General features: G+C 34.3%; 1 protein-coding gene and 1 long non-coding RNA gene across 7 annotated transcripts in view; one reads left to right on the top strand and one right to left on the bottom strand.

Moving 5' to 3' along the window:
• LOC141486454 (uncharacterized) overlaps window positions 1-24623 on the bottom strand; it is a 427453-nt gene that overhangs the window by 18244 nt on the left and 384586 nt on the right. The window lies entirely within an intron of this gene.
• The window catches only part of unc-5, a 706638-nt gene that overhangs the window by 668200 nt on the left and 13815 nt on the right, over window positions 1-24623 (top strand). For all 5 annotated transcript variants that reach the window (XM_074184449.1, XM_074184448.1, XM_074184450.1 and 2 more), the window contains one exon: window positions 21545-21691. In XM_074184449.1, coding sequence (XP_074040550.1) covers window positions 21545-21691 — 147 coding nt within the window. The remainder of the gene's footprint in view (window positions 1-21544; window positions 21692-24623) is intronic.

The following is a 24623-nucleotide window of genomic DNA, read 5'->3' as shown; positions in this document are numbered from 1 at the left end:
GTATGGAAACAAACAAATTCAAAAACTATCAATATCTTATGAACGATCAAACTGAATTGAATGGTTCGCTATTTTCGAATCTGTTCATTTCCAGGTAAAAATAGTTAAGGTCTATTTACAGTACTTTCGAAAAATTTATTCAAATAGGTAGTTAATGAATTCATGTAGATTCATCCATTAGAAAGTAGACATACGAGTAGGTAATATGTGTAAAATAATTGTAATTTAGAATCAACTTTTAGTTTACACTTGAGGAAGCTATTGTATAGCGAAACACGTGTAGCGGTTTTTGTAAAAGCCTTTATACTGAAAATTATACAATAAACTGTATTAATTAGTTTCAATATGGATTTTCATCAAGTATCGGCTAGTTCTATTCAATCAAGATATATGTATTTCTTCATAAACTCACGTCACGATACTAACAAAATTAGCAAAGAGTATTTCTCCCAAGATTGTTTTGATCCCAAGATTGTGATGTTTATGTCATTGTGATATAGACATAATTTGTGTACCATTCAACCAGTCAGTTGCATTTTCCGTCATATCAATGCCTTAAGCTTGAAGTCGAAACCTTCGTATTTTCCCAAGTTGACTAGTAAATATATTTGGGAAAAAGTTTTTTGGTTTTATACTCCTCCGTCATTGAACAGGATATTTGGAAAATATCCAAAGGAATGAATACAGAAAATAAATAGAATAAAAACTCTTTATGAAGAGATAATCCTCAGAAGTTTCTTTGAAATACAAACTTTTTTCGAAACAGCTTCTTCCACATGAACACTGAACTACACAATATGAAAATTGTTCGAAACAACGATATTCTATCTATTGCTGAATAGGGGGATTTATGAGGAAAACCCTTAATCTGGACAAGCTAAAAAACTAACCGAAAGAAAATCGAGCGTATCAAATTGCTTTCATACAGTTTCGAGATCAAGTTAGTTCATTATCCACTTCCAACCCTACGTTTTCGACCTCAGAAATTTGATTTTATGTCTCGTTTCCTCAGATCTGAGAATCCTCGAACTGGCCCTAGGCAAATTAATTCCTCGCATCGGTACATGTTTTGTCCTGCCCGAACACCGCTTCAAACATCAAATTACATAATAAACAAACTAATAACACGGTCCGAGGCTGTCTCTCGACCGTTCAAACGACTCTTTCGACCTAATAAAGTAAATAGTGCGGTAAACTCTTGTTTCACTAACAGCGAAAATCCATTACGTCATACAGTTTCGAGTTCTGCAAATGAGGCGAAGGGTTTCAAAAGCCCTTTACCCACTTTCGCAGCGTCGAATCGTCTGAAAAACAGATGCGAACCTAATTAATCAACGGATCAGCGGCGCAGAATAGATAATGTTTTGGGGTTACCAATAATAATATAATGATAACATTTATAAAATGTCTTCACCAAATTTAACAAACATAAATAGACAATATTTAAAAAATCTAAGCTATTTTTCCACTCCACCCTCACGTTTAGAAAAACAATAAATACATACATACATACATAAAATTCATTCTTATTCGGTTACCAAATAGTTTTGCAGCATGCAAAGAGCAAGCTAATCAATTGAATGCAATTCTTTTTTTATGAGTTTCTCACTTCGATTAACATATCAACAGTTGTCCAAATATGTTCAAAAAGTTTTAGAATAACCGAGACTTCTCTTATTGGGCGATAGTTTTGTATATCATCTCTCCGACCACTTTTGAAAATAGGAGTTACTATTGCTGATTTTCATTCGCCTGGAAATTTACTTGTTTCATGTGACTGGCTGAAAAGTATCTGTAATAGAATAGCAAGAGAACTAGTAAAGTTTTAACAAGAAGTGGTATTCCGACCTGCTTTCCTCTTTGAATCCATATTTAGAAGACATCCACTATTCCAGGAACATCAAACTGAATGAAGTTCAATACGTCATTATTTTTTAAAACTATTTGTTGATTTGTATCGAATATGATTTTGTTTAATACTAATAAATAAGTTACTTTGGTTAGGTCCAGTATCTATTAGCTATGAAATTATTCAGTTTGATATTTAAGGACGTAATTTTCTTTAAATAAACATATTTTGTTTGTTGAAGTGGTAACTTCTTATGGGAGGCTAAACTGCTTCGTTACCTAACGCGTAACGGCCCCAGTTTGTCTGGCTTCTCTTTCTATCACGCATACGTCAGCGAAGGGCAGAGTCCCCTTCTCTCGTCGGATAGGCGATCAGTATTTGAAATGCTTGGCATAAAAAATGATGATACTTTTATCAATATACATAATTATACATACAATTTAAGTGATATTGAATAATTCAACTTAGATTAGTTCAAGTTATCACTTCTGTTGGGCGTCCTGAGACGCACACGTTTTTTGTTATATACTACACTTTGCCATATCTTCAAGAATCATGATCAATTGACCATTTTCAGTTAACCTTAAAATAGATTAATTTCGATCACGTTTCCATTTTTTGTCGATCTTGTTTTTATCTTTTACAGTTTCAATAGTTATTGAAGATTTACAATTAGGGTTTTTTTTAATTATGAAATTTATTCATCTTCTATAAAATTATCATCATCACATGAAATAGCAATGTTTATGTCAAACTAGTTTTTGTTGGATAATTCCAGATAGTATCAATAATTATTGAATAATTTTTCTGTTGAAGTAACAGTATAATGGTCGAAATATAAAAAATTATCAATGTTATCTGTTTCACATAAAAATTGAACTATAGGGTGAGCATCATCGTCATTTACCCAGTAACTTGAACATCTATATAGCTCTATCACTCTATCACCGTTACATGAAACTATAACTGAAAGTCGTATTACTAGCTTGTTTTTGCATTTTTTTGCTGAACCGTACAATTTCATTTATATTTTTCCACGTGCTTTTTCAATCCCATTTCGTATGTGTATTTTTGGATTTTCAAAGAAAACGATGACTTGAGTTTAGTATGACAAATACTCATTATAAATTATTGGACCTGTTCTCGTGAATAATCACAAAATGGTATCTTGAGGGAGCAAAAACAATTCAGACGAGGAAGATACAACTAGCAATTCTATATATTCGAAACAGATAGTGATTTAACGTAAGGACTCTCCCTTGCTGTGACAAATAATGGCGAATTTGCATATTTGAAGAAGATCCCCTTGAGAGATATGATTTCTCCATATGCAGGTACACAACGCCGGTTTGAACATACAGGGCTACTCGTTAATCTCAAGTTATCATCTGTAAAAACAGTAATTGTCCTGAGTTGTATAGAATATAATTAATATATTGAATAGATCTCCGGAAATCATATATAATTCCACACATATTTTTTCAGACGATTAAATAAATAACCATTTTATGTTTTTTGCATGTCGAAACTATTTTTCCTTATGCTACATCGTAAATTTACTATTTATTGAACAAAATTATCGACGTTCTACGAATTAGCATATAAATGTAACTCCTTTTTATTTTCTGGTTTATTCAGAATACTTCAACCTTTCCTTCAAAAGACTTATTCGAAAAGATTGTTGGAAATTAGAATTATCATCCATTCCAATAACTGTTGTTTTTCACACAATGATATTGCTCATTCTCATTATTTGTTTGACTAATCGCAATGTTTAGCATACTTTTTCTACAAAACAACTAATGAACCCGAATTCGACCAAATATTTTTGTAGATACACCAAGTCCTGACCGACGGAATACCGGAAATTCAAAACGTTTCACCCTCTACCTGCACGCCGGGTCGTAAAAACGTTCGACTACCCCTTTTCCCGATATACACCCCATATTCGTAGTGGACATTACGTATTCTGAGTCAGTGTCGAACATAAAGCTGACTCCTTACCCCGTTCGGGGCAGGCACGTAATGAACATTTCCGAAATTTCGTATTCAATTCCATACGGATTTTCGGTGTAATACGATACGGGAAAGTACACATATATTTCGAGTCTTAGCCCCACAGTTTGACACTAAAAAGCAATGATATCGAGGTTGAATAGTATTTTATTGAATATAAGTTTTGTAAGATATCGGAGTCATATTGAGGTAAATTTATACCAGATCAGATTGTGGAGCAGTTCAGTGAAAGACATATGGCTATATGAATAAAGGAAAGTAATAGTACATTATATACCTAGGGTGAGAAGTGAGCTATTATATACCTCGCCGCTACGCGCCTCACGATATAATATGCGAGGTAAATAATAGCTTTCTCAGCCGAGGTATTAATAGAATTTTTTTCACTACTAACATTGATATATTAACAATTTTAATTTTGGCATTAGTAATTTTCTATCAATTTGTTGAATATATCGGAATATCAAGTAGAGTGGAGCATGTTTCTAATCAGACTGGCTTTATTTATGTAAAAATTTGGCATGTGTCAAATTTTGATATGAATCTAGGAAATATCTCATTGCATTTTTGATATATTTCAATGTTCCACTTCTCTCATCGCTTCTGTATGTTTAGAACTTAAAATTTCTCAATTCTGCATTATAGTGTGAAAAAAATTTTCTTGGTTATATGATAACCCAAGGCAGCTATGAATTATTGTCAAATTGAAATGGTACAGTTTCCATGTTGAATACGCGATGTCGATGATAAGCGCGCAACATCTACTTAGGCCATGAAAACGTTTGCCGGCGTTTCCATGAAAACCAAACACTGTGAAATGATTATTATTGCTGTCAGTTTGCCAAATGCGGTTTTAATTCAAATTTAGATGTCATTTTGAAGAAATTAAAAGATCTATTATAAAAGTAAAACGTCAATATAATTAATTGAAAAATGAGTGAAAATTCAAGTGACGATGATTCTGAGATGATGTGTACCCCGCCTGAAGTTAAAATTATAGAATTGTTCTCATTATTTACCTAGGTGTTTTTTTATTATTAAAATAAAACCTTTTTTTCACTACTAACCTGAGGAATTGCTATTATTTACTCCATTCCTCTAACGAGAATGGATAAATAATGATAATAAAAAAACACCTAGGTAAATAATGAGAACAATTCTATAATTTCAAAGATATTCACAGAAACTTTTGTTAACTTAATTATCAACCAGAAGTAGGAAATTGAATATTGGAAATACGCTTGAAAATTATGTGAAGTTATAATTAATTGTACAATTGTGACAAATCATGTGTATTCCAGTATTTCCTGTATTAATGGAACTAACATTTGGACCAGGTAAATTCACTTCTGTGTTACAAACAATCCTCGTATTTTGAACGCATTCATTACCTTTTTCCACTAAATTATCTTCAACATGGACGTTTTCTAAGACAGCATCTTGACTTGCAGAAAAGCAGGTATATTTGAAGTTTCATTGGGTAAATTACTTTTTTGCACTAATTCGGCGATTCTTTTCTTATCAGCTATTGATTCCTCAATATATCCTTCAGCCACTACAGCCGACTTCCACCCACCGTGCCGTTTCAGGCTTAGTAAGTCTCCTCCGTTTTCTGCGAGAAGTGTTGCCGAGCTACGTCTTAGAGAATGACCAGTATGACACTCAGGATTTTCTAATTTGAGATAATTAGCCATGACATATGGTACTTTGCTAATAGTATTGTGCCCAATATTTTATTTAATATGTTTACCTTCACGGTATAAAATAAATAGTTTTGTAATGTCAGTTGGCCTATTAGCTAAGTATTTTTTAATAACAGTAACCCAATGTAGCTCAACAACAATAAACTTCCTTGATATTCCGTTCTTTGAATTAAGAATATTTATTATAATAATATCATCGCAAACATCTAAATCGTCTAGGAGCATATTGCATAATTCATCTGTTTTGCAGGCACCAGCAACACCAATTACCATAACAGCCTAAATATCATTCCATTAAAAAATTAAACACAATCTAATAATAAAAAAGTATACCTTTTTTGATAAATATTCGTCATCAGAAGCTTCAACTATAAATTTGTCAATTTCTTCCTTTGTAAATACTTTTGATTTATATGATGGAATCGGCCGATACTTGATGAAAATCCATAACTAACGTATTCCAAAAACACTTTATTGTGAGATTTTCACTAAATTGTTTTACAAAAACGCAACACGTGTTTCGCCATACAATGGCTTCATCTGGCGTGTCTTTCAACTCCATAGTTGAAAGACACGCCAGATGAAGCCATTGTATGGCGAAACACGTGTTGCGTTTTTGTAAAACAATTTAGTGAAAATCTCACAATAAAGTGTTTTTGGAATACGTTACTTTTGATTTCTTAGGTTTATAATTAGTTTTTCCGTTTTGAAAATGCTACAAGCTTAAAAAACTTTGAAATGTCAATTATTTCTTTTATTGCAAGTGTCGATTTCAGCATGGAATAGTTTGCCCACAATGTCGATACCTTTTTGCCTTCAGATTTCTCTTTGAAATACGCTAATAAAACATTTTCTGTTACTTTAGCAACTTTCCTTTCTACACACCATGTTTTCAGTTGGTTATATGCATTCATGTACAGTCTCTTTGATTTTTCTGGCAATAAATCACTACTTGTACTAGCTGCCACCACTCTAACTTCAGGCGGGGTAAACGTCATCTCTAAATCATTGTCACTTGAATTTTCACCCATTTTTCAATTAACTATATTGACGTTTTACTTATATACATCTTTTAACTTTTTCAAAATGACATCTAAATTTTAATTAAAACCGCATTTGGCAAACTGACAGCAATAATAATCATTGTACAGTGTTTGGTTGTCATGGAAACGCCGGCAAAAGTTTTCATGGCCTAAGTAGATGTTGCGCGCTTATCATCGACATCGCGTATTCAACATGGAAACTGTACCATTTCAATTTGATATGCAACAATTCATAGCTGCCTTGGGTTATCATATAACCAAGGAAATTTTTTTCTCACTATAATGCAGAATTGAGAAATTCTAAGTTCTGAACATACAGAAGCGATGAGAGAAGTGAAACATTGAAATATATCAAAAATGCAATGAGATATTCATTCAAAATTTCATCTCAAAATTTGACACATGCCAAATTTTTACATAAATAAAGCCAGTCTGATTAGAAACACGCTCCACTCTACTTGATATTCCAATATATTCAACAAATTGTTAGAAAATTACTAATGCCAAAATTAAAATTGTTGATATATATATCAATGTTAGTAGTGATAAAAATTCTATGTATACCTCGGCTGAGAAAGCTATTATTTACCTCGCACATTATATCCCTCGGCGCAACGCTCCTCATAAAAATGCTCAGTAAATAATAGCTCACTTCTCACCCTAGGTATATAATATACTATTACTTCAATTCTAACCCTGTTTTCAGTTTACAAACTGAATATGTGAACAAAAGCATTTGCTCCTGTTTTATTCAAATGGTCACTTATCGCCCTTTGGGATGGAAATGGAGAAATATCTATAATTTTGGAAAAAACAGTGAATTTGGGTTTCACAATCATATCACCAGAAAGCCACGAAAAACTGAATATTCAAAGTTCTTCCAAACGAAACTTTATAAAAACATTGCAAATTTTATTATTTAACGAAAATTTTTTCCGTTAACCACCTGTCGCACCCCTATGAACGGCAACCCTCAGAAGTCAAAAATTGTGCGAGCTAGGGACTAACGAGGTGTTACCTTTCAACATGTGATTCCTAAGACGAATTGGATGATAGCAAGTAAAAATCGATCATTTAGCCTGGGGCTTGAACCACCGACCAACATGGCGGTCAATTGAGTGAGTGAAAAAAGCACCCACGTCGAACCGACCGTCTACCGACCGATTGAGTTACTTGTGTTGACTGAGAAGGAAAATAATTTTTATAACAGAAGGATGCATTTTGCCTCTCTTTCACCTTAGTTGTACTGATAAATTCAAATCACGGTTATGAGCTAGATAGTTCTTTTATAATATTTACTTACAATATTCTTATTGTAGAACTGCTTTCCATTTCACACGATAAATTGCTCAATACCAAAAAAAGATTAAAAAACATTAGCCGAATATCCAGAGTCATCCAGGTCTATTGTCCAATGTATAAGTCATTTTTGAAGGCAACTGCAGAGACCGAGCCACGAAATGTTTGAAAGTAATGTTCAAATTGTTTTCAAGCTCTCACATTTGATATGAGTGAAGTTGATTTGAAATAATTCAATTACCTGTCTCAGTCATGATATACACAACTAAAATGAGATACAATGAAAACGATCAAAGCTTTATCTTTATGAACTCGAGAAGAAAATATGAAGTGTTTATTATTGTTTGAGAAATACAGTGATTTCATAAAATATATCAGAATAGTTTCTTCTGCGGAGGAAATGTTTCTTGGCTTGGTGTAACGTCACTAGACTTTTTGTGCGTAACAGTTTGTGATTGTAACATTTGATGATTCAGCTTCAGTCATAATTACAAATTTTGAATACTGTTTTCCAGTTTCATTGATCATAGTCAATGCCTGAAGTTTTGTTTACAACTGAACAACCAGAGAAGTGATTCCTTCACCTGATCGCCTTCAATAATGTCTACTGTATTTGTAGAGGAAACGTCAAGCATAGGGAACAAACCGTTATCTCAAACCCTGGAAGTGTAAATCTAAGACAGTGACAGCTAACTGTTTTCGAAAATGGAGACATCAAATGCAAATTTGGACTAAATTTACAACTTCACACTTACTGAATTGCCATGTTTTTGTTAACAATCATCTTCAATGCTAGTAAACCTATATAATCACTTTATGACAATATTTTTCACAGACACATCATATTATTTGAATTGAAATAAGTACTGTGTTATATTTATTTTCCAAATCCCGTTGCATATTTTTCACACTAAACCTATAACTAACTGAGAAACAACTTTATCAAAGAATAGTTCATTCTTTGTTCCCCCAAAGAAACTCCAGGCTGACACCGGAAAAAACCTTGTTAGTTTTAATGGGGAAAAGAGTCCTATGAATTCGTTTTGTACACGTGAACCTTCTTATACAATTCGAGACAGCGTCTGAGCAGCTGAACATGTGAGAAATAACGAACTTTTTCAGTATACCGTCGCTTTCACGCTCCACAATTATTCGAAGTTCAAAAGATCCGTCGTTGTTGTATTCCAACAATAACGGGGTTTCATAAAGGTAGTGTATCTAGCATTCTGTCAAAGGTAATTAGTATATAACCAGAAAGGAATCGTTTGGGAGCAAATCGCGTTTAATGTCGAACTCTGAGATTCGGCTCATTAGAAATGAATAAAAAAACTGTCTGGTACAAGTGCTATACTACTATCTGAAATACTTGATCTCACCTGTTTCCAAAATACCATAGAAAAATAGTTATTCTATTACCTCACAGCATTCATTCATGAGTATCTAAAAAGTAAAACAAAGGTATTCAACAACAAAGTCCCTTCAGAAACACTTTTAGATTTGTGAAGATTACTCCAGAACTATTCTCATTAAAGGCAGCTGAGTTGAAACTTATTCGTGAACAGCTAAGAGATAAGGATGACATAAACAGTTCAAAAGATCCGTCGTTGTTGTATTCCAACAATAACGGGGTTTCATGAAGGTAGTGTATCTAGCATTCCGTCAAAGGTAATTAGTATATAATCAGAAAGGAATCGTTTGGGAGCAAATCGCGTTTAATGTTGAACTCTGAGATTCGGCTCATTAGAAATGAATAAAAAACTGTCTGGTACAAGTGCTATACTACTATCTGAAATACTTGATCTCACCTGTATCCAAAATACCATAGAAAAAAAGTTATTCTATTACCTCACATCCAACATTCATTCATGAGAACCTAAAAAGTAAAACAAAGGTATACAACAATAAAGTCCCTTCAGAAACACTTTTAGATTTGTGAAGATTACTCCAGAACTATTCTCATTAAAGGCAGCTGAGTTGAAACCTATTCGTGAACAGCCAAGAGATAAGGATGACATAAACAGTTTGCGTAAAAGACGAACAAAACGATGTCCATTACTGAACCTTGGAGAACGTTTCGTTGAGGTTTTCACCAATTTTTCAGAAAAGATTCGCTAGTAAATTTGTAACCTTTAGGTACTGCCTTTCACATTTACAGAATTAATCTACTATTTCATTACAAGAGAACATAATGTTATGTGAGGCGAGTGTGATTTTTTTTCTTGAAATTCAATTGAACATTTTCTTGAGATCAATCAAAATTGGTAATAATTCGCATGCTACCGCCAGCCAGAACCATAACGATGATGATCTCAATTTGATAGGAGACAAATGTCAATTTCAGTACAGGAACGTTGGTCACAAAACATCGTGAATTTTTTATATATAAAGGAAATATTTTTATAATTCCATTTGTGTATGCAAATAACGATTTGAAAATACTCAAGTTACTATGTACGTGTACAGCTTAGCCGACTTCACTTCATCTGTGATGTTCAATGATAGATAAATGAATAAATAGATTCCGTGTTAGGAATCACACGTTAAAATGTAAGACCTCGTTAGCCCTTAGCTCGCACAAGTTTCTCAACTTCTGAGAGTTGTCGTTTGTATGGGGGTGACAGCTGATTGATGGAAAAACAGACTTTAAACAGACAGACAGATATATAGATAGAAAGTATGTAAAATCGTTGAAAGGCTTGAAGAAATGATTGCAATCACTAGTATTATGATTGTATTCTTCGGAATACAATTTGTTAAAATTAGTTAAAATTGAATGTGTTGCCCAATAATCATATTCAAATTTTGAATGGAAAAATGGAAGTTAGGTCGAAAGTAAAACATAAAGTGTTGAATTCATAAAGTTGTGATATATTACCTTCTCAATGTAATAAAAAATGCGTAATTGAAGGTTTGTATGCAGTGGATACATTTGCAATAAGACCATGATATAGTTTCAAAGAGAAATACTCTTCTCTCTTGCCATTTCAGTTTATCTTGAGGGGAAGTTCATAACACACTGTGACGCATCGTGAAACACGTTTTTCAGAAAATTCAATCATTCCGGAAAAAACAATATTAATTTCCCCGATAAGTATGTCAGCAAAACCGATCGACGGTTGTCACTCGAGAATGATCCCCTTTCAAATAACGAAACTCACCCTCTCTCAAATCTGGGGAATATCTGCTATACTCGGGCGACGATGCACAGAAGCATTTCCGGTCGGAATTCCCGTCATCCCCGACGACCTCGCTAATTGCCGTTCCCCCGGTACTATCTATCCCCCTATGCTACCCCACTTTCCCCTGATTGCAGTCGGTCGTCCCCGTATTTCATTGCCATGTGTTCGGTTTCGAATTTCTAATTCTCGATGTGTGTCAGATTCCTGCAATTTCATATAGATTGCAGGAAACACATGCGTGCGGACAGTTGACAAACGAAAGTGTCAACTTTATTTTTTGTACCTTTTCTAAGGACTTATTCGTCACTGAATGTCAATGTCACTATCATCGTATCTACTTTTCGATAGTTTTTCTATGTATATTTTATTATTTCGAAAATAAAAGATTTCCTTTCAAATTAGGTAACTCCGTACATAAAATACTCAGAGTCTATCAGCATTGAAATCTTTTGTACATTCAATTTGAGGCTTCATATTAACTTTTCCTTCTATTGAACCTTCTTACCTTCCTTTCTATTAAAAATCCTGCACCACACTTGAAGTAAAATTATTTCAATTAGCCATAGAAATAAAATTTTTCAATTTTTTAGTCTGTTTTTCTTCGAATTCGTCAACCAATGCTAGTTAAACTTACAGCAAACATTTTCTTATCTTATTCCCATAAAATGAATAATTTTTCCTTCTCCCATTCATTCATTTGTATACGGTATACGTTTCTTGGTGCATAGGATTAACGTAAGTGTTAGAAATCACACATTAAAAGGTAAGACCTCGTTAGTCCTTAGCTCGCACAAGTTTGGATTTCTGAGGGTTGTCGTTCGTAGCGGTGTAACAGCTGGTTGAAGGAAAAACAGAAATTGAACAGATTTTTGTTAAATTAGAGGAAACAAGAAACAACATCCATTGCCGTCTCATGAAAATAAGCCACCAATCGTGGATAGCGACTTCGAGAATTTCACTTATCGGATACTGTGTGAAAGCTATAGTCGATAGAAAGTCCATATTGACGAGCACAAACGAAAACACTCGGAGAAGCCATATTTGGGTCTGCCAACATAAAATCGAGTGTTCCGAAGCTGAAATCATTCACAATGGGAAACGTTGGTTTGAGAGAAAGTTTAGAGAAGCTGCGTACATGTTGAATAACGATTATAAAGTGAAGTAGCTTAGTTTGAAATCGGTTTATCTTTTTTTGCATTTTTTCTTTTTTTCATATTTGATTTTTTATACATTGTTTTTGTTTGTGTATTATTGACATTTTATTTATCCAAGTTCTCTCAGCCGTCAAAGCTATTTTCTGCAAGTTATTTTGCCTAAAGGCGATGTGTTCTGGTTGTCCTCAAAGCAGCTGTCGCACTCCTATGAACGACAACCCTCTGAAGTCGAAACTTGTGGGAGCTGAGGGCTAACGAGGTCTCATATTTTAACGTGTGATTTCTAACACGGATTGGACGATTGCAAGTGAAAATCGATTGTTGAGCCTGTGGCTCAACAATCGGTTACGGTTACGATTGGTTGTCCTCAAAGCAGATACTTCAGTATTGTTTTGTGTTTCCGTTCCATGCCATTTTTGGCTATCGGGGTGATCATTTATTTTTTCAGGTTCAATTAATTTTTCTTTTAAAAATTACAAATTAGCGTTCTTTCATTTGTTTTTATTCAATACTAATTTTTTATTTCTTCTCAATTTTCCATATTATTCCTATTTGAAGTCATTCAAATACTTCAGTCTTATTACGTTTAGTATTTTTAATACGTTGTTCGTTTTTTTATTTTTTTTCTTATAGATTTCAAATCTACCACTTTTCAAGACAATGGAGAATCTTAAATCCTAAGGTTTACCATTCTGTCACTCCAAAAACAAATCATATGTTTTATTCAATTACGAAGTGTAATAATCTCCTTGATATAATTTCCTACCCTACGCCTCTGGAGACCGAATTTGAGAGGATTAATTTATTGGTTGTACGCAGTCATTATTTTTGGATTACTCGGTATTCATTAAGGCTAATTGGTTGTTATTAGCCCCAACCAAAGTGCTATAAGTCCAGATCAAAAACTAATAGGTTTCCCGGAGTTTCAATCAGAAAGATTTGTGTCAATTTGTAGTATTTTTAGTTTTTTTGCTCTCTTTGTTCAATGGAGATATATGTTACGTAATTACTCAACGAAATTATGGAAAGATAATAATTTTCAAGTAACTCAAAATTCGTACAACATCCATTAAAATCTGCATATGAATGAAACGAAAAAACTTTTGTTACGTTCAAAAATATTGAAAACAGAACCAGGCTCTGTCTTCTTGATACATTTGTATACCATTTTTCATTCATTTTATTGACACATATCTGTGTCTTCAAGGGGTTATTTTGTTCTTGCACGTAACTCTGCCCAATTAAACAGTATCTGACACCTTTCATTTTTCCCAGTAGATTAAATTCCTTGCTCCTCATTTATTTTTCTTCATTCTTCTAGTTCCACATATAGATACTCTTCTGAAAATACTCTGACCAATATTTCATTTTTTAATAAATTGATGGATGTAGCCGTTACTACGTGGTAGGAGATCATAATGAAAAGAGAAATGAAAATTTCATGTTTTCAACTCTTTCATTTGTAACTAACTTTACTACAGTTTCGTCCTATATGGACATTCTCAAACTTATACAATAAACTTTTTTTTTTATTGTATAAGTTTGAGAATGTCCATATAGAACGAAACTGCAGTAAAGTTAGTTACAAATGAAAGTGGTAAAAACATAGAAATTTTCATTTCTCTTTTCATTTCATTTTTTTTCCATTAATCGCCCTTATTCTTCATATTTCCTATTGCAGATTTATTTCTCCAGGTCTCAGCCTCTATTTGAGAGAGAGAGAGAGAGAGTAATGGATAAACAAGTAATTTTCTATTACACTTCAAAAACAACTGTATGTTAAGTTATACAATCATATACAATTCCTGATATTTTTTAATAGTCACTTACATTCATTTGATACGTATCGTTATATTCGGATTGTCGCAAATTATCAGTTTATGATGAATAGCCAAATATATATCCCTGTAGATAAGTATTCCCGCATATACCTACCATAATTTTGGTGATTATGTCAGGCATACAGATAAATTGAATATGTTTTGCACTTATACCATCTATCTCGCTTATAGTGTCACATTAGACAATATCCCTTGAATGATGATATCATTTGATCATCATGAGTATCAAATCGCCAATTGAAGTTCGGACAGAAATTTTATTTAGATAAATAACTACTAAAAGTGATTTTGAAAATTTATAGAACTTTTTAGAATTCAATTGTAATGATAAACATTAACGATACAAAAAATGGCTTGTAGAGTGAGTACAAAGTAAATAAATGTGATTGATACTCGTCCAATACCTAACAGACAGATAAACTCCCTTTGAAGCAAAAAATGGTATCTTCACTTGACCAGACCATCTCACCCACCCAACTATATATAAAAAGGGTTATGAACTAGTCATCATCACCTTACTCCACGAGAGCTTACAAGTTCCACTCAAAGAACTTTTCAACACAATTGTTTCTATTGCTCAAGATATGATACTCTCCAAAACAACTTTAAGTCGAAACCCCTTGTTAGGAAGTTGGTAATCATTTGAAATATCGAACTCTAGAATAGCTATCTTCAAGGAAAGATATTAGACGTTGCAATTCAAAAAGCATTAGCTAAAAATATGTGTGATTCATTTGGGTCGACTTTTTTGTTGAGTTTGAATTTCTATATCTCAATGTATAGGAATTTTCTTAACACATCAGGTAGATTTTTGCTCAAATATAAATATAACTTACCAGGAAACAACACGATCTTCAAATGTACCTGTGATTTTTTTAAGAGACACTCGAAAATGAATAAAGAAAAATTTAATGAAAGTGTAAAAGGGTGAAAAATTATAAAAGTTCACAAAACATTAATCTAGCCTAATAATATGTTCTATGCCAAACCCAAACTGTGAATTATTTTATGTAAACGTCAATTATTAGTTCAAACACAAATCGCTTTGTTGTTGTTTGGAAATGTGGAAATGCAAGAAATATTCATGAATATAATTTTAAATTTATTGTCCTTATCGTCTATTTGAACAAAGCTATTATATGCATATTTATATTTTATTTGGTGACAAGTTCCAGCTTTGGATATTAATGTATCAATACCTGGTTTCTCTCCTTTTTCGTGAAGTGATGTACTGATTTGACGACAATCAAGCATCATTCAACGTTCGTAACTAAGGAAGCTATTTACAACTATTTTTTTCAAACATTTCATCATTTATAATTAATTATAACAATTTTATTATGTTTCTTCCAATTTTCTGCAACAGACAGGATATTATTTCTGATTGATAATGTTGTGCAGATTCTGTCAGTGGTATTTATTCTGAAATAATTAATTTTTTACCCAATTTTTGAATTTCTGACATATCCCTCGTTTTGTGACGTGTTTTCGCTTAGAGAACTGCACTTCTGTATAGGGTGATCAAACTCTGTTCCTTCTAAGAATTTTCCTGAGATGTTGACAATATTTCCATATACATTTCACGGTGTTTGTAGTCGCACTCCTCCAAAACGTCTTGGCCGATTTTTATGAATTTTGTGTGTATATTTGGTGGGTATGAGAATGGATCGTAAAGTATATTTCATACCGCTAGATTCTTATAGTTTTTCTTTTCGAATAATTGAGTGATCAACAAAATATTCTACCACACCCAGTTCATTATAATAATTATAAAACAATAAATACAGTTGCACCTTCCGATGAAAGCAATCTCTCGAAGGAAGTTCATAAAATATAATTTCCTACGATAACGCCGATTGAAGATACATCATGAATTATTCATTATTTTTAGCAGAATAATATTTATAACTGTAATATTTATAACTGCGATAATATTTCTATACAAGTACTTTTATTGCGATATTATCTCAAAAGTGTGTGCGTAGTTTTAGCGACAAAGGCATTATGTCAGGTGATAATACAAAGAGTGGGGGTTCTATCTCTCTCTGTCTCTTTTATGGAGATGCAGACTGCAAGAGAATCCTTGAATTGATCTGAGAGCGTTGCCACTATAATTGATTTATGTTGGCCTCTATTCGATGTAGATAATATAGACAGTATTTAGACTAGAGAAAAATGGTATCAATTTATGTTATTTATGGTATCTATACATATTTGCACATTCATCTCATAAGAATATATATATAATGCTTCTAAAAACGTTTTTGGCTTTCTACTTCTATCTTTATAAAAAAGTAGTTTCAGTAACTGAAAGTACCTTCTACCTACGTCTTTCCCCAAAAATAGTGGGAAGGTTAAATAATCCCGGATGCAATGTACATACAGTTTGTCAAATGTAGGAAAAGCTTTTTAAATTTCGTTATAGTCCCGCCCGCTAGAGGAGGGAAGAGAGAGAGAGAGAGAGAAAGGAAATTCTCAAGTCTCTTCCTAGATTTGACAAGCTGTATGATTTTTGAACGGTACATGGAGAAACTTTTTGTATGCCCTCAAATATCTATGTTTTCTCTGACCTCAGGATTCACTGGCATGAAGATTGTTTCACCAATTTGAAAATAGTCAATACGCCCTTTAACGTTACCTGCGAAATGTTGTGATTGAATGGGAACTTCAATTCTCGACTTCTATATTGGGAACACCGACATTAAAATGGAAAAGTTAGAAGATATTCCTTAATAACAGCCTTCTCAAGTTCTCTACGAATCTACAGAAATGTTAATTGATGCTGTGCAGCAGTGATTGATATTTAACCTTCCCTGACCCAAGGAACATTGGCAAATGATCTAATCCTTTCCAAGACTGACAGACAATCCATTAAAAATCTGATTATCAAAAATACACATGTATATGTGGCTCGAAAAGTAGGTCTCCTATGACACATGTCGGGGAGACAACTTCCCATGACTGCACCCACCAGCTACGAGACGCTCAAACAATCTGTAGCCATCCTGGCCGAAATGTGCAGCTCTGGGATAATTTATGTGAACCGTCTTTTGGAAAACCCTCTACGGCAGTTTATAATGGTATACTGAAGAAGTTCTAGTTGATTGGTCGATACTGGTGATGTCTGATGTTCAGGGTGCAAGATTTCCATTCCCATGAGGCCTCTGGTACAGGTGAATCATCGTTTGACCATAAACGTTCGCGGGGTAGTTTCCATCCCCGATGTATATTCTGCTTCTGTTGCTGAAAATTTTGGAGAGTTGGGAAACTGGGAAGCCCTTGCTTCTAATGTTACAAAGAGATAAGTCGACGTCCATCTTTGTAGACTCAGGCCGTGCTCTACAGCGAGTAGAATTGTGTGCTGTCATATTATGATGTCAGGGATCACCACTCTCACATTCTCAGAGAGACTGATGCCTCGGTTTTCATAGAATTGAATACAACTGAAAGGAAAGAAAAAACTAGTATTTTCTTATATATTGTTGCTATATAATAGAAATAGTTTGGAGACAATATGGTTTCCCGAGGAACACCAGATTAGAAATCGGCGAGAGGACCATTAATGCCAACTTGTGAGGAACATTCTTTGAGAAATCTGGAGAGTCGTAATATCTAATTTCATTTAGTGAACTCTCACGCTAAACACAGTCAAAAGTCTTCGAAACATCGAGACTGCGATATTTCTCGATTGCATTATCCCAAAGGAGGGTTACATATGTAAGGTCGCCTATTGATTTCTGATTCAGAAACCATATTGATGATCGCTTTCTATGTTGAAGTATTCCAATTATTGATGTACTCAGAAACAGATGTCTCCATGGATTTTGAAAAACTCCGGAATGTACCTTGACAAGTATTTCCTCAATCCGTCCCGAAGAACCAATTTCCCAAATATTTCAGAAATCGCCATTACACAGCTTGTACCTTCTTTAATGAGGACAGGGCGTCACGTCGTATCCCAGCTCCTCGGCGATAACGTCTCTTAGCCGTAAATTAAACGAAGTGCACAAAGTTTTTCCGTTGCCGCGAGATCCGCATTGTATCCGCTAGATATTCTCGGTTAGACAATGAGATCAATTGCAAGGATTGATGTATGGAAGGTTTCCCATCGCAGCTTATTACGAAGCAGCTGTTCAAGTGATTTCGCCTCGATTTATGTGCCCAGATCGAGATTGTGCGGTTAGGAGGAGACGTGGATCGCATTGTGTAGTGCGAAGTGTTGTTCCTTTTCTCGTTTTGTATCGGAGAAGAATTCCTTATGGGAAGACGACATCACGAGTGTGCCGCCTCGATAGCGATTGATTAATTAACGACGAAGTGAGTTATTGGTGCATAGAATTTGTTGGTGACAAATGTGGCCTATCCCTTTATCAACAGCTTTGATACAGCCTCACAAACTGGAGCCGAGATTGTCGCATACTGACGTACTAGTTTAAATACTCGCATACTAGATTACCGCTTGTTCGCAGTTTTAGTTTAGTCTCTTCAAATTCTACATTGTTATGATCGCCTTGACAAAAAAATAAATGCCACCGGAAAAACACAAACAAACAAACAGTGTATTGATTGCAGATACTGACAGATATAGTGGTGAGTGTCAACTTCTCAGGCACTAGGCATTCTACCTAGCTGAGAACATTGATTTTGTCTCTATAAACGAAGAACACAAAGTATTATTACTGCATACAAAGCTTGCTTCGACAGTAGTGTTACCAATCAAATAGACACACATTGTGCTTACTCCAATTGAAAATTATGAGATTTCACAATGAACCATTTTTTGTAGATTTACGAACAATCATGCTACGAAAGGTAATGTTTGGTTGGTCTTTGTTGTCATTTATTTCTGTAGAGGCTGTAAAGGCAATCTGCACATTCATATGTTTGAGAGGAACTCAATTCAAACGAGACATTTCTGGATAGAAGGTTTGGAGCCAGCTCTTTTAGACTTTTTCTTTGGGGATATATCAATTCCGTTTTTAATAAAATATGGTAAACTGATATTGTTGAAGTGTTTGTACGTCCATTGTCAAAAAATGATCGAAGATTTGGTTGATATTTTTCACACAATATTTAGGAGCCATCTAATCTTCTTTTTCACTAAACACAATAAAACTTTTTTTCAAATGATGGTTTGAAAGTAGTGACGGAGGACTTTTCATTTACATTAGTTACATTATGAAGTGATATATCATTTCCTGCAATAATTACGTATGAAAACTTTTCAAACTGACTCTCCGTATATAACATGTTGCTTCACGCAAAAAATACGTTTCAGTTTTGTTATTTTTTTCCATCCCCTCATCGAAATTGGTTCGAAATTAACTTCTACAACGGCGGGCTCGGTCACAGGATTAAAATATTTTAACGTGTATAATTCGGAAAGGTAGATTCACAAATTGAGTTGAAATTCCCAAGTCGACTCGGAATTGGATCATGTAAATTGTTATTGTGCCAATGTACTTTATTAGCAACTAATTTAAAGTTCGTTTCAACTCGCAATGGCACAAAATGTTATTTCGTGCTTTATTTCCTCTTCTCCGTTCGTTTTATTTGGCAGCCCCGAATGGACAATAATATGAGGGAATATTTTACGAAATAACGAATATTTCAATATATGATATCTTCTGTTTATCATTTTTTTGTTTTTTTAATGGACGATAAGTAGCTTTTCTGGATATGAAATGCTAAATGTTTCATACACACCCATTTGAAAGGAAAACACTTTGTGCAGGTATTAAATCTAAAATTTCTATGGAAGCTATTTCTCGTTTTTGTTGGTTGTAACTTGCAGGTTGATATGCCGGACGTTTCGCCTACAACTGCGGTATATACATTATGAAAAGCGATGAGAACGCGTTGATGAAGTGCTGTAGTTGTCTTCACAACACACATTTCTACTACTACTGATATGCACCAACAAATCGGAAAAATAACTTTAACATAATTATCTCCAACTGTTGGCACTCTTTGCTCAACCTGAATTTATGGTTCTCTTCAGTATCTATTGTCAAAATCAGAATATGGTTCGATATACCTTCACGCAGTAAAAGCCTACTGAAAATCCATTCAGAAACTGAAAAGAGAGTTTTTCATTAACATAGCAATTTCATTCGAAGTATTTTTCAATAAACAGAGACTTTAAGATGTAGACTAGAGATAAATATGACTGTGCGCCTAAAGTTTCACCGGTTATTATGGATCACTTATACGATGCTAGTGGCTAGCATCAGACTCACTCGAACGCCAGCCCTGGCTCCATGTAAACTTGCCAGTAACTGGTTGTAATAGATCAGCTTCTAGTTTTTTTATCAGTAACCAATCGTCAACGGATTTGGAGACGTATCGCTCATTATGTGCTGCAGTCAACAACTCTTGAGACGTTCAGTGCCCATAGCCACAGACAGCTAGTGGCATCGTCTGAATAAGATGCTCCAGTACAGTGGAACTGGTGCCAGTTACTGCCAACAGTCACAGAGTACGTCTAATGAATCAGGCGGTCCAGTCCAGTGAAAATGGTACCCATTCCTGCCAACAGTCTCAGGCACCAGCCACTATCATCGTCCTTATGATCCTGAAGGCATATGAAATTGATTCTGAACATTTAGCTTATCAGTCAAAGATGAAACAACTGACCACTACGGAATGTAAAAATTTCTTTTTTGAAAGTAACGGGAATAATGAAATCCACACCAACATCAACATTTTTGAATATGTAGAGGAACCAAACATGTTGTTCACTGATCACATGATACTAAAGAACACAACGAGATCGTTGGTCAGTGTACTGATGACAGACCATCAACTCCATAATTAGCACCATCCATGGTGTGAGACCAGACCAGGAAATGGAGGATACATAAAGGGTACTTAGGAAATTATACTTGAAAACACACCGGAAATCCTTTCTAAAGGAACTGTCTGAAAAATCATTTGCTTCAAGAAAAGCAAGAAATGGTTGAAAATACTCACGAGGTTACTTACTGGACATTGTCCATCCAGAGGACACCTGAATAAAATACGGATGTTCAAGGGAGATCTCAGCTGCAGGCAGTGCAAAAAAAAACAGAAACATGTCATGTGAGGCACTGGATCACAGAAGTCGAACAATTTAAAGAACAGAAGAAGCTACTAGAGGAAACGATGGGTGGAAAGACGCAGTACTACTATGAAGCTGCCGTATTTTTTGAAGATTGAGAATAAATAAATATTTTAGACGGTTCCCAAGTATACACAGCATATAGCGGAAACAGTCAAACGGTTCTCAAAATAACAGAAAATGTTTTATGAACAATCTCAATGACAATCTCAATCTCAATATTATTCAATAGGAATTATAATCATTTTTTTGTTATTACTCCAGACAAAAAGCTCATACCTATTCATATTAAACAAAAACAACTAAATGTTAAAAATATAAGCTGCCTTATCAGTTTTTTTCATATTATTTTTTGTTTCAGCCAACATCCAGAGTACTCAAAACGATATTCTTCTATATATTGGCCTCACGGTAGCTATCTTCTTGGTCTGCTTCCTTTCGTTTTTCGTTATCAAAATCTACCGGAAGAAAGGCCAGCATCAAAGCCTCTACAACATGGCGTCCAACGGTAAGTTATCATAAGCATCAAATAGTTTGTGAATTTTTCATAAATGTTCCATTCAGTTCCTATTTTTTGAAAGTCAACTCTCTTGACGAGCAAATCAATTAATAGATGAATCACTGACTACGAAAGACTGTTAAAAAATCAGAAGTAAAAGCGCTTCAGAGAAATGATACATTCATTCAGTCTCCCAAATGTTCAAGCTATTTTCTAAAGTAATACCTCTTGGTTCATAATCACTTGTCCAACTTTAACGACCTCGTGATTGGTCTTCATTTTATATCTCATCAGCGAAAACTCAGTTTTAGGAACACCTAAAAATCCCTAGTAACCAAATCCGGAGTGTAAGTCGCCGTGAAAATTTTAAAATGCTCTACTGTCAACTCAACTGAAATATACATCGAACTATATGGTCGAATGCTTTTTTATTTGTCGATTTTGTAATTCTTGGAATCGCTGTTCATATTTGTTTATTTGAATTTTCTGTTGCAACCGGATGTTATACGTTTCAATATTCTATTTCGATACAATTTTTCTGATCCTCTTCGACAGTCTTTTCAGATGTGTTGTTATAGTATGTTGTACAACGTATAGGAAATTTAGATTTCAGATGAACCGCTTTTCATCCCATAACATTTTATTAAGATGTCTGTTCCAAATCGTTCCTCAATAGTAAGCAATTTTAATTCTATTAATATTCAGATCAGACCATATCTTAATATTCGAATTACAGAACAGATGTCTATTTAAACGTAGTAAACAACATCAAAATAAACAAACCACTCATCTCATTTCCAGAGTATGACAAATTGATTCCTACGAAAAAATTAATTTAAAACTCGACCGACCCCCACGTTCGAAATTTTCGGAAAAAAAATTACTCGGCCGTTTTTTATCTTATAAATCAACGAGACTGCATAGATAAAAGCTCCCATGTGGTTCTAAAAGGTACTTTATGACCAAAATTTACATGAAACATCTGCCGGGCACAAAATACCTCTATAAATAATCGAGCACCGTGTAAATGATTTAATCACAGAGTTACGTATGTATAACATAAATTGTGACATCCATATGGCTTGTACGAGGGGAGAGAGAAGATTGTTTTATGGGATGAGATATTGCTTGTCGGCTTATTATTTCATTGCCTGATGATATCGACGTTATATTTATATTGCCTTGATGCAATGACACTTTTATTCCACAAACGCTTCTCAACAGTTTATGAATTTCAATAGAAAGTGTGCTAGTACAGATTTTTCTACGTAAATTTCTATTTTAAAACAAGCACAACGAAATAACATTCATACGCCATCAATCTGATATAAGTTAACTACGTATGGAAACGCTTGATAGAGCTATTGTCTAGCGAAACACGTGTTGCGATTTTGTAAACTATCTAATGGAAATCTCACAATATAGTGTTACTTGCATCATCAGGAGTTGATTAAGACTCTATGTACCGAGTACATCATCCAAATAAAAGTTCCCTCTGAATATTCGTTTTTCACTTGTGTAAGAAGATGCTTTCTGAAAATATTTATTGGTAATGCATTCGCTTTCCCAACTGTAGTAAGAATGTCATAAACTACACGACACTCACGACATGTTTCCCTTTATCAACAGTGATAGTAAGAACAAATGTGATCATTCTATTCATAAATCATTTGTTGATGTGACTTATTGTTGAAACTAAAAATACATTTTTAAATTTTTGTAAAAAATTGGAAACTCTGATATGAAAATATTATGGAAAAAAAATGATATTAAGTTTCTAAGGTATTAAGTTGTTTCAAAAGTTTTGTTGGTGTTTATTAATCTACTTCAAACTATAATATCTCAGTGAATACTTATTCAATTCAAGTAGACGAAGGCAGTTTTTGCCTGGTCCTAATTGGTGAAGGTTTTACCGGTGAGAAAGTTATCGAAGTGATGGGGGGTACGTGGGACAGAACTTTGGCACTCAATCCGTTTAATTTTCGGAACATGATTTGTGAAACTTGCGGACAGATGTCATGGAGAAGGATCAGCTACTTCTGACACAATTTTCGCTACGTTTCTTCAATTTCCTCATTAGGTTCCAATCACTGTTTTGAACGTCTCCTGTTGTCGTAGAGGATCCACCTTTCATCACACTAACGGTCCGATCGTCCGATCGTCCGATCAAACAAAGGATTGTTTTGTTTGCCCAGAAGCATAGAACAACAAACCTCAAAACGTGACAATTTCTGTCGATCGTTCAAATCGTGGAGCACCAATTTTTCGAGCTTTATGACCTTTCAAACCATCGAAAACCGCATGGGATCTGATGCCCAGTTCTTCCACTATCCCACGTACAGTATGTGATGGGTCAGTCTCCACCAGGGTGCTCAAATCCTCGTCCTCGATTACTTTAGGTCGGGGATCATCTTTGAGACTGAAATCTTCGGAACGAAATTTCGCAAACCAACGTCAAACAGTGCGTTTATTTACATCAGCATTGCCTAATGTTTGGGTAATTTTTCGGACTGTTTCGGTAGCGCTTTGGTTCCACTTGAATTCGTAGAGGAAAACTGGCCGAAAACCGCTTAACGACATTATATAGTAATGAGGTGAAAAGAGGAAGAAAACTATCATCATCAATGTATAGAGAACAAAATTCTCTATCGACCAGTATACACCACGACACGGTAGAATACATTTTCATTGAGATACGAAGCTACAAAAACATATGACATTGAAAGGGACAAAACTTTCAAAACAACCTTATATAAACCATTGAAAGTTTTCATGCAACGATTTATTACGACTTAATTTCCGACTATGAACCGACTATGTTCATTTTTTGCGATTCCCGGTACAAGATTAATTCATTCACCCACATGGCGTCGACTCGACTGTGGCTGTAAAGTTTCTCCAAATGAAAATATATGATGGATAAATGGCCGGTCAATTAAAG

The sequence above is a fragment of the Leptinotarsa decemlineata genome, unplaced genomic scaffold (genome assembly GCF_025532065.1).
Source record: "Leptinotarsa decemlineata unplaced genomic scaffold, Ldec_3_MD MMD2_tig00026354_RagTag_RagTag, whole genome shotgun sequence".
In the NCBI taxonomy this organism is placed as follows: Eukaryota; Metazoa; Arthropoda; class Insecta; order Coleoptera; family Chrysomelidae; genus Leptinotarsa; species Leptinotarsa decemlineata.
This window is presented reverse-complemented; position numbering and strand designations above follow the sequence as displayed.